We start from the raw sequence: 11,557 nt of genomic DNA, 5'->3' as shown, positions 1-11,557 counted from the left end.
CAAAGGTCTCTTCAAGGCAACCAAGGCTTTTTCTGGCATGCACTCCCAAACTCTTCCAGCCTCTGCTCATTACCCAATCCCACAGCCACTTCCACTTTTTTAGGTATTCATTACCACACACTACACTTCCGGTACTAAAATATGTATTAGTTCCCCAGGGCTGCTACCATAACAAAATACTGAAACCTGAGTGACTTAAACAACAGAAACATATTCTCCCACAGTTCTGCAAGCCAGAAGTCCAAAATCAAAGTGCCTGTAAAGTTGGGTCCTCCTGAGGGCTCTGATAGAGAACCTCCTCCACTCACCTCCTGGCTTCTGTGGTTTACTGGTCATCTTTGGTAGTCCTTGGCCACTGCTGCATCACTCCAATCTCTGCCTTCATCTTCACATCCATTCTCCCTGTGTGTCACATTTGTCGTAGTTTAGAGTGGGGTTATTTTAGAGTTGTGTCCAACTTGTTAAAAAATGACATTAATGAAAAAGACCATATTACTAAATTCTAGTCTAAGTTCTGTTACTATCTACTCATCTAACTATGAGCGGGTCTTTCTATCAGCAAAATAGGAATAATAATATACTTTGCTTCTCTTATAAACTGAAACAATGACAAAATGAATTAATTTATCAATGTAATTTAAGTGTTATGACAATGGCAAGATGCCATTATTGCTTTGGATTTTAGTTCCAACACATTGAACATGTGAAGAACACAAGTAGATGGCAAGAAATGTAACGATTTTTTTTAGCATAATGAATATTTATTGTCATTTTAATTTAAAAAATAAGTTCAAAAGTCTGTGAGCGATAAGCTGAAATACAATAAAATGTAGTATCTGAGTGTTAGACACCTTGCTGGCACGCAATAGTTCCCTTAATGCAGGCAAAGGTCCTGTAGAAATTTCCATGTTATTACATATTGTCTCCTCTTTTCCCAGAAGACCCTAATGAAATGAGGAGGACACCAAGGCACAGAGGTAAAGGGACTGGGCTGAGGTCAGACTGCCAGGAGAAACATATAGGAATTGGACCGAGAAAATCCTCACAGTTCTACCCATAATGCTACCCAGGGTACAATTCTATGGCTACTGCTCAGCAGGAGAAAAAGCCAGTGTCTTCTTCCAAGTAATCACTAGTGTCACATCTGTGGGGTAGCAGGAAGAATGTCATGGGGAGCAGACCCTGACATGATGCCCTGCCCTGTGATCCAGGCCAGAAACCAGTAAATGGGACTCACCTACAGCTCCAAGATACCCTCTGTCACCCTGCCTGGAACACACAGTCCTCACTACAAAGCCCAACCCTCTTTGTGGAAAACCAGCTGCACAGCCTCATCCACATCATTCACAATGTGGGATGCCTCTATAAGCCCTGGACTAAAACTGAAGTCCCGGTGCTCATGGAAGGGAGGCTCTTCTCCTCCCTGAGCAGGCTCTGTGGACCCCGGGGCCTTGGGACTGTATACACCAGTGCACACCAGGATGGAGGCACAGCTCTGGGTTGCTGAGGGTCGCTGCTTCAACAGACCACTCGTCCCCAGCTCCTCTGCCCCCTCATGCTTCGCCATCTGCAGGTACTGGTTGAACAGGTTGGCACCGTAGACATCAGACATAGGATTATCACCTACAGCATAGAGCTTCCGGATGGGGGCAGCCCAACCCCGCCTCTCCGCCTGCAGCCTGATCAGTTCTTCTGCATACTGATAAGTGAGGATGCTGGGTTTGCCCATCAAGCCCTTGTATCTCAGCTCTTTGCCTGTCACTTTGCGGTAAATGGTTTCCAGGCACAGCAGAAACGTGCCATGGACAAACCTGGGCATCTTGGCTTCAGCCATCCAAACAAGATCCATGTTACTGGCCAGGACAGGGAGATGGGGATAAGGGGCCGTCGCCAGACCTGTCCCAGGGTTCCCATTGCTGAGAAGGACATCCATGATCAGCTGCAGGCTTGTCTCCCAGGGTACTGGCTCCCCAAGGAGGAGTACTCCTTCAATAGCGGGGAAGTCATTCCTTGGAAGGGGCGTGGTCTTTGGCCGCCGTTGGAGCTCCACCATGTCCTCCAGCACAGGGAAGGCCATCCGCAGCTCATCCACAGTAACCACATTCTTGAAGCCCAGTACTTGGGCATTTTCCACCAGGGGTCCCTGCCCAGATACTATCATCCGCTTTCCATGATACTGTGAGAAAAGCTTCATGCGACTGTGAGAGAGAATAACTTGATCTGGCTCCACCTTAAAGCCCAGCAGAGCTGACGAGCTGACAGCTCCTGGGCTTTGTCATGCTGTAAGATGTTCCCAGCATTCGTGACAAAGACCACAGGCACCCGCAGCGTCCCCTGCGCATTCACCAGCCTGTGGAAGGCTTTCAGAGCAGCAGGGATCACTCTATGGCCCCGTACCAGCACTCCATCGATGTCCAACAGGAACCTAAAGGTAGGCTGGCTCTGCGCGAGGCCCACAGCGTAACCCTTTCCAGGGCTGCGGCCGCGCACGCCACCCGCTTCCAGGGCCCAGGCGCCGCACGGACCCCGGCAAACAAACCAGGAACAGCCGAAATGTAACGATTTTTAACCTCATAGCAAGAATAGGTTATGTCTCTTGTTTTGGGGCCAGACCACAGACAATCACATGTGATGATATCTGTTCTGTCGATAAGAAGAGTCACTTGGAGAAATACAGAGAGTCTATAAAGAAATATATGATTTATCTGAAACTAGTGTAGATGGCTTATAGAAGGAGTCTAATGCAATAGGTAGAGGCTTCTGACCTGGTTGTGCATCAGAATATATGGAGGTTTTTTTTTAAACCATGTACTTGTGAATTTTTCCCTTGAAGATTACTGATCCAGAGGTCTGAGTGGGCCTGGACATTTGTAGAGTTGAGAACTAATGCTGCATCTTCATATTTACTGGTTTAAGTCATTACTATAGAACAACAAGGTTTATGTTTCTCTTTGTTGTAGTTGTAGTTTGTCAATGATATCACCCACATTGTGTGACTTGTCATTTACACCCAGGTCTTCACTCTTGTGTTTTCTTCACCTTCTATGCCTTCTTTTTTTAAAAACTTCTTTATTGTTGAAAGGCCCTCACCTCCCTACTGTCTGTGTCCATTGGTTATGCTTATATGTATACATACAAGTCCTTTGGTTGATCTCTTAACCTCCCCTCCCTTCCTCTCCTGCCTTCACTCTGAGGTTTGACTGTCTGTTCTGAGCTTCTATGTCTATGGACCTATTTTTGTTCATCATTTTTATGTTGTTCATTATATTACATGAATGAATGAGATCATGTGATATTTATCTTTCTCCGACTGGCTTATTTTGCTTAGCATAATGCACCTTCTAGGCCTTCTGACTAATCTTGCTTTCCTTCCTCCTCCTGAGCTTTCAGCTTTTGCTCTAACCATACAACCTTGTGACATTCGCTTTGATCCACCAACTCATGATTGAAGCCACCGCAAGCTTCATCAACCAGAAATACATTCTTTACAAGTCATCACTCAAAGCTAGCAGAAATCTCAACCTTCCAGGACACCTTTCCAGATTGGGAAGAGAAATATGTTTACTTGCCACCCTACCTCCTTAGATTTTCTGAATAGGGAGTGGTATGATGGAAGCAATACAGGGTGGGACAAAAGTAGGTTTACAGTTGTTCATATGGAAAATCTTACATAATAAGAGGCTAATATGCAAATTGTCCCCTTGGAAGTTTGACCGACTGGGAGTTCGACCTCTAGCTATGATGTATGCTGACCACCAGGGGGCAGCACGGAACAAAAGAAGGCCCCAGCCAACAGCTGGCAGCTGGGGGAAGGAAGGCCCCAATTGGCCCTGATTGCTGGCCAGGCCTAGGGACCCTACCCATGCACAAATTTCATGCACTGGGCCTCTAGTAATACAATAATTAACACATTGTATGCAGGAAATGTGTTTACACGTTTTACGTATTTATACGTTCTACCAGTGTAGTAGAGCACGGGACACGTATTAATACGTTTTTTATAGACTAACGGTAGAATGCGGGTAACGTATAAATACGTAAACTAAAGTTATCGTAATTTTACTGAACGTTGCCATTTGCGCAAAAAATTAGCAAAAATGGCCCGCGCCACCTGTTAGCGCACGATAAAAACTACCCGCAAACAATGTGTTAACAAAGAATAACACAAGAACAAACTTCGTGTTTCATGTACTCACAATTGTAAACTGACTTTTGCCTTACCCTGTATTTTAGGAAGCCTAAGCTTGCAGTGTGATGCAAAATGGATTTGGGGGAGAAAAGAGTGGAAGCAAGGTCATCAGTAAAATTGTATTTCTTGGTCCAGAGGGATGATGGGTGAAGGATGTAATTTCCTAGTTGACTGAAGTTGGGATGATAGTGGAAGTGAGCAACGTGAAGGACAGAACTAGTGTATGGAGAACAATCACTTTGTTATTAAACATCTAAAGAATAATCCCATTTGTTAAATAGTGGACCAAAAATGCAAGTTTCACTGGTAAACAGTGTAGCAGAAAAAGCCTGAACCAAGGAAAAGGAAATTTAAGGTCTTTTTAAAAAATTGTGATAGTATTACAGAACTCTTCCATTCCCCTCTTGACCTCCCTTTTCCAAACCCCTCCCCATCCCCTCTTCTAGGTCTTCACTATCCTATTGCCTGAGTCCATGAGCTATGCATATCTCTCTATATAAAAGGCTAATATGCTAAGTGTCTGTCTGACCAGTAGCTATGACACACACTGACCACCAGGGGGCAGATAGTCAATGCAGGAGCTGCTGAGCTGCAGTGTCTTGGCAGCAGCAGTTCTCAGGTGATGCACTCTGAAACCAGAGAGGACGAAGCCTGATTCCTTTCAGGGATACACGATTCCACCTTCAGCTGTGGCTGATGTTGTTGCTGGGGCACTGTCGGCCCTGAATCTGGTTTACTGCACACTTGCATTTGTCTTCCATGACAGCAACTTTGCAGAGTGCCCTCTCACACTCTGGGACCCCTCGGGGGATGTCGGAGAGCCGGTTTTGGCCCAATCTCCATAGGCCAAGCTGAGGGACCCCACTTGTCAGAGGGACCCACCCACTCACTCCGCAGATGCCCTTTGAGCCACGGTGCCACCCCAGGTGTGGCCAGCCAGGGAGGGACTGTGGGAGTTTGGTTCCAGGGCATGTCCGGCCCATCTTGCCCAGTCCTACCCCTCCAGCCACCTTCTAATTAATTTCCTTTTAATGTGCACAAATCTGTGCACTGGGTCACTCATAAGTATATAAATTCTTTGGTTTATCTCTTCTCATCCCCCCAACCCCACATTGGTATATGTCAGTCTGTTCCATGCCTCCATGCTTTGGGTCTTATTTTGTTGGACAATTCCTTTTGTTCATTAGTTTCCACAAATAAGTGAGATCATGTGATATTTGTGAAATTTAAGGTCTTAATACTGATCCACACCTCCTCTGTGTTCGTGGACCCCTCATGCACCATTTCTCCACTTCAGTTTCTTCCTCTGAGGGCCAAAACCCCTGCTGTGTCTCCCACACACCAGAATGAGGGGAGGCATGTACATCACATTCCTGTTTTTCTGGTGTGATGAGGTGTTTGGATAAATTCCACTTGAGGAGGAAAGGACGTCTCAAATGTGGCCCAGGGAACAGACATCAGGAGCGCTGCAGCTCCTTTCCACTGCTGCATTATGCATTTTGCTCGGGGACTTTCAAGGCCTTGTCCTTGCAGTGAAATTGCACTGAGCGTGTTAATAAATGACATCCAGGGAGTTGCAGTGGCATCGGAGTTTGTCTGTTCAGGCAGGGTTTCTGGGAGTGAGGCAGCACGCTGCCCTCAACAGAGAACTCTGTTTATCACTTTGGAGATGCAATAAAAATAACAAATGTCCAGAGTAAACCTAATTCACTATGCTACTTAGTATTTGAAATACATAAATATGTCAAGCAAAAGACCTCTAATAGACCCTTTTATCCTGGTAATAGTGTACATATAATTTTCCTCTCATTAGTACAAAAACTACCTAGGGAACTCTCGGCCCATCCTTCATCCATTTAATCTGCATTAGCTTACTTTTACCTTGTGTTTAATCTGCTTTCCCTCAAGGTATTTTGAATAAATCAATAGGAATACATGATTGTTTAATGATTTTTAGAAGAGCTCCCTTCGACCACAGCTGCATGATTTAGAATGACTAATTCCACTTTTTACAATTGATCCTTCCCTGTGTGGACCATCCATTTCTGCCAGGCCATTGTGAGAGAATTCTACAGCAGACTGCTCCCTATTCCCGGGGCTCCTGGCGGGGCTGGATGGGTTGCTAGCTGGCAGGGCCCCTCCCTCATCACCATCTGATTAAGCATCACATAAAGGCCTTTGCTCAGCCCCCAGCTCAGCTGCTGCTTATAGGCAATTTTCTGGGAGCTCAAATGTGTCCGATTTAAAAATCTCTTTACTGAATTTCTCTTTTCACTGTCCAATGCTTGAGAATTGGACTCCCCTTCAAAATCGCTCAGAATTTCATGAATTATTTGATGGTGCAATGGGTAGAGATAAGACAAAGTAGAAATAATTCACTTTGCTAGAGGCTCATAATAGTTGTCTAGCTCTATCTGTGACGTGTGTGTGTGTGTGTGTGTGTGTGTGTGTGTGTGTGTGTGAGAGAGAGAGAGAGAGAGAGAGAGAGAGAGAGAGAGAGAGAGAGAGAAAGAGAGAGAGAGAATATCTTGAGATTCCTGGTCTCAGTCTGGGTCAGTTGCTTGAATGCTCTGAGTAAGGAGCTGTGAGTGGTAATGAGCTTGGAGAAGCAGAGAAAATTGATCAGCAAAGAAGGATGAAGCTGAGTGAGGAGACTATGTGATGCCTTCCAGGGAGGGGTTGCTGCTTTCCTGCCAGCTTTCAGGTCCCGGAGAACCTCCCTGAGGTTCTCTGACTATTTTTATTTATTTATTTTTTATTTTTATTTTTTTAATATATTTTATTGATTTTTTACAGAGAGGAAGGGAGAGAGATAGAGAGTTAGAAACATCGATGAGAGAGAAACATCGATCAGCTGCCTCCTGCACATCCCCCGCTGGGGATATGCCCGCAACCCAGGTACATGCCCTTGACCGGAATCGAACCCGGGACCCCCCAGTCCGCAGGCCGACGCTCTATCCACTGAGCCAAACCGGTTTCGGCTCTCTGACTATTTTTAAAAAAAAATAAAGAACTGATCCTGTCATCTTGCGTCGGCTGCGGATCTTCGTTCGTATGATTCTGGATTCTTACCATCTCTTCTACTTCTCCGGGGACTTCGTCTCCTTAGCTATCGGAATCTGTTACTTCTCCTCTGCTGTTCCTTACCTGCTCCTGTCGTCCTTATCTCTCGTTCTCCTTATCCTCCTTCTTCTTCTCCTACTTTCGCCTTCTCCTTCTCCTTCTCTCTTCTCCTTTCCTTCTCCTTCTCCTCTCCTTCTCTCCTTCTTCCTTCTCCTTCTCCTTCTTCTTCTTCTCTTCTTCTTCTCTTCTTCTTCTTCTTCTTCTTCTTCTTCTTCTTCTTCTTCTTCTTCTTCTTCTTCTTTCTTCTTCTTCTTCCTAAGCAAATTTGATATTTCTGTTACTTTAATTCAAGAAACTTTTATTGCAAGAGAATAATGTTGATTGGACTCTGTGATAAGGGACTTAATTAAAGTGATCATATTGAGCTTAGTCCCTCTCCCTAGTAGATTCATGAGGATATTCTTGGAAATTTCCAACTTCACAAAAAAATAGGTAATCAAACTTTATTCTCAATTTTCTGAAGTGATGTCCACTATTAGAGTGACAATGAAAGTAAAGTAGTTGATTTTATATTGTGTATCATATAGAAAATAAAATGTAATATATATTATTAGTGTTGTATAACTTTGCATTTCAACATGGACTTAGGCGTTAAACATCAGTTTATTCTGCCTCCTAAGTTTATGGTTACACTTCCCTGAATCTATTTTATCATTTTTTGTGCAAAAAGGGAATAACATTTCTTCTTCTCAGGGTTGTTGTGAATTAACTGGGTAACATGTCAAGTGCCAGGCTCATCATTTGAGTCCAGTGGACATTTGTTGAGTGCCTCTGATGTATTGCAGTAACAACAGCTAACACTGAAGTGCTCCCTCTGTCTAGGCATGACTCTGCACCCTTTTGTATACTCGTTTATTTAATTCTCACACCAACCCTGTGAGTATGCAGCACAGTGCAGGTGTCCTGTTCAGTGCCCTCTGCATTCACCCTTCCTGGACTTCCAGCCACTAGCCTGCAGGTGGGAGGACCAGTCACACCTGGGCAGTTGGGGACTGTCTGTAACTGTAATCACACTAGAGGCCCAGCGGGTGAAATTGAGTGGCCCCGCCCACCTGTGTGCACCCCGCCGACTGGCCCGTTGCTTTGCCTTGACACCCTAACCTCTCCACCCAGAGCTCAAGCACACCTGGCCCTGTCCCAACCCCTCTGGCTTTCTCTGGCTGCTTCAAGCCCCGCCCTCAGTCCCCACGAGTTGCCTTGGGCTGGTCCCGCCTCCTCTGGGTGCCTCTTAGCTTCCACCCCATCTCCAGAGCAACGTGGTGGCTCTGCCCTGTTATGGTGCCGGAGGAGAGCATGGAAGCCTTGTGCCTGCTGCAGAGTTTCGAGTGCCACTTCCTGGTGGCACACTGCGCTCCTTCCCCTGGCAGGTGAGCGGTGGGGTGCTCTGAGTGTGAGTGGTGAGTGGCGAAGGACTGGTGAAAGGGACACTATGGGCTCTCACCCCCACCCTTCCCACCATGGGATGGTCCCACCTCCTCCAGGCGCCTCCCCACTTCTGCCCCATCTCCAGACCAATGTGGTGGCTCCACCCTGCCACACAAGGAGCCTCCTGCTGAACAGTCTTTATGGCATGAGGGTGTCACAACCACTAGCATATTAGCTCTTTATTATATAAGACTAAAGGCCCATTGCACGAAGAGATTCGTGCAATAGGCCTTCCCTTCCCCTGGCTCCTGGCACCGGTTTTCCTCTGGCACCTGGGACCCAGGCCTTGGCTCCGGCCAGAGCCTTCAGTCTTTGCTGCTCCGGCTCAGAGCCTTCAGTCTTTGGTCCGCCGCTTTGCACCTACGTATGCAAATTAACCACCATCTTTGTTTCGTTAATTTGCATACTCTCCTGATTGGCTTGTGAGTGTAGCGGAGGGATGGTCAATTTACATATTTTTCTATTATTAGGTAAGATCATTTGTAGCCTTTGAAAATTGCCTTTTTTCACTTGTAATGTTCATTTAAGGGTTGTCCACATTTTTTTATGGCTTGGTAGCTCATTTCTTTTTAGTGCTGAATAATATTCCATTGTCTGGATGTACCAGTTTATTTATCCATTCACCTACTGAAGGACATCTTGGTTGCTTCCAGGTTTTGGCAGTTATGAATAAAGCAGCTATACATACCTATGTCCAGGTGTTTTTTCTTTAAGTCTTTACCCAAGATATGTTTTTATTGCTTTTTAGAGATGAGGGTGAGGTTGAGGAAGAGAGAGAGAGAGAGAGAGAGAGAGAGAGAGAGAGAGAGAGATCAGTTGCCTCCTATACTGGCCCTGACCAGGGATCAAACCCACAACCTTTTGGTGTACGGGAGGACACTCCAAACAACTGAGCCAATTGGCTAGAGCAGATGTAGGTTTTTGCATAGATATGATCCTAGATTCTTTTTACACATAGCATTCACTCTGTCAGAGCCTGGTAAGTTCTTCCTTCACATTTTGTAGATGAAAACACAGGAGCTCAAACAGATGCAGTATAGACAGTCTCCAATTTATGATGGTTTGACTTACTTACGAAAGCAATATGCATTGGTAGAAACTGTACCCGTAGAGATATGTGGTATGAAACTCTCTCATGATGCTGGGCAGTGGCTGCAAGCCACAGCTCTCAGTCAGCCACAGGATCATGGGCGTAAACAACCAGTACTCTCTAGTGTGCTCATGTTAGATTATTTTGGCTTATATCAGCTTATATATGTGCTCTGAGTACTTTTATGATGTTCAGTGGGTTAGGTGTATTAAATGAATTTTTGACTTATGATATTTTCAACTATGACAGTTTATCAGGATGTAGCCCCGTCACAAGTCAAGGAGCATCTGCGCTTGCCCAGAGTCCCCCAGCTGGTAAGAGCTGGGCTAGACTGCAAACTAAGGTTTGCCTGAATCCACAGGTAGCATCTTTAATCACTTCCTTCATTTCCATTTTGTGGGGGAAGTCTTTGTAAATGCTAAAATGAAGGAGGGGGGTTTTGCATGCTCCTGCTCTCCTAGGCATGGGTAATAGTATTAGAAGCTACAGAATATGAGGAAGGGGGCGTTGAGGAAGTTTGCTCAACTGCAAGGAGGAGAGTGAACCGGGAGCATGTTGGTGAACCAGGGGAGGAGAACCCAAAGCAACAAAGGGGACCCTGGCTGAGTCTTTGTTATTTTTTGGTAGTCTGGAGGGTACTTCCCTTCCATGTAGGTTCCAGAGAGGACTTGGCTAGTTCTAGAAGCAGTGTATTTGGTAAAGAGCCAGGAAAGGCCTGTATTATTTGTAGCCTAGAGATGGTCTCTGTTTTAACATTTCTTAGTGCTTCTTAGTCCTGAACTTCAGTGCAGAACACACTGGGCTTGGTATCAATTGGAACTTGTGGCCTCGGAGTCACTGAGATAGAACCGTGTCTAGAATTCTTCTTTTGAAGATGAAACAACTGAAATTGTGCTGCCCCTAGACCTGCCTTCTCAGATTAGTGTATCACTCTGAGTTAGGAAGTCGCTCTCCTGCTGTCTGACTGTCCAGCTGGAGGACGCCTTAGGGGAGAGGCAGCTGACCACCTCTGGTCACTAGCATATCCTGTTATAAGCCTGAGTATTCATTGTGACTTTGTATGGAAAAATTGGACCAGTGAGTCATTTTTTTAAAGGAATAGTTTGGAGCCAGGGTGCTATTATTCTATTAGAATGGATGAAATGCCTTTTTTTTTTTTTTTTAAATAGAGCTCTTTATACTCACCAGGTCCAGAAATAGAGCCCAAATGCCTCAAGGCAGACAAATATTAATTAGTAATTTCTTTAAAGCACAGGAGCCACACCATTAACTCTCTGGCTCCTTATTTAATAATTATAAATCTTGCCAGTTGCTCCCTCAAGCTAGCTCCCTGAGTTAATTCTTCAGGTTGAGCAAGACCTCAGGGTTCACAGAGGCTGGCATTTAACGTGTGTAGTGGGGCATTATTAGTAGCAGCCACTTGATTGTATTAATGTACTGGGTACTTATCAGATCGACACACCTGGGGCATTGTTTGTAAGCAAAGAGTTGGATATTTCAAGCCTCTAAGATTATATGATTAATTCATATCCTAAAATTCTACCCTATGGAAGAATTTATGGTTTGAATAAACCCAACTATAATTCACCCCTTTTATGTCTGATGGGTGGGTAGATTATGATTTCCTTTTTCCCTTTTTGGGTGGGAAGGAGTGTGAGGTCCAGTGAAAGAAAAGTTTAATGATATGTTTTTGCCTTTATATTTGCTAGTAAAGAACATTTCCTTGGACT

The 11,557-nt window shown here is 45.0% G+C and overlaps 1 protein-coding gene across 1 annotated transcript; it reads right to left on the bottom strand.

The window, feature by feature from the left end:
* Positions 1-914: 914 nt before the first annotated feature.
* LOC118678497 (haloacid dehalogenase-like hydrolase domain-containing 5) lies at positions 915-9,925 on the bottom strand. Its single transcript, XM_036354626.1, is given in 4 exon segments — positions 915-2,257; positions 2,260-2,477; positions 2,480-2,643; positions 9,843-9,925. Coding segments are annotated over 4 exon segments (1,434 nt in total). The 3' UTR covers positions 915-1,288.
* Positions 9,926-11,557: the final 1,632 nt, after the last annotated feature.

Source organism: Myotis myotis, unplaced genomic scaffold (genome assembly GCF_014108235.1).
Source record: "Myotis myotis isolate mMyoMyo1 unplaced genomic scaffold, mMyoMyo1.p scaffold_m19_p_1, whole genome shotgun sequence".
Classification (NCBI taxonomy): domain Eukaryota; kingdom Metazoa; phylum Chordata; class Mammalia; order Chiroptera; family Vespertilionidae; genus Myotis; species Myotis myotis.
Note: the sequence above shows the minus strand (reverse complement) of the source record. Positions and strands in the feature narration are given on the sequence as shown.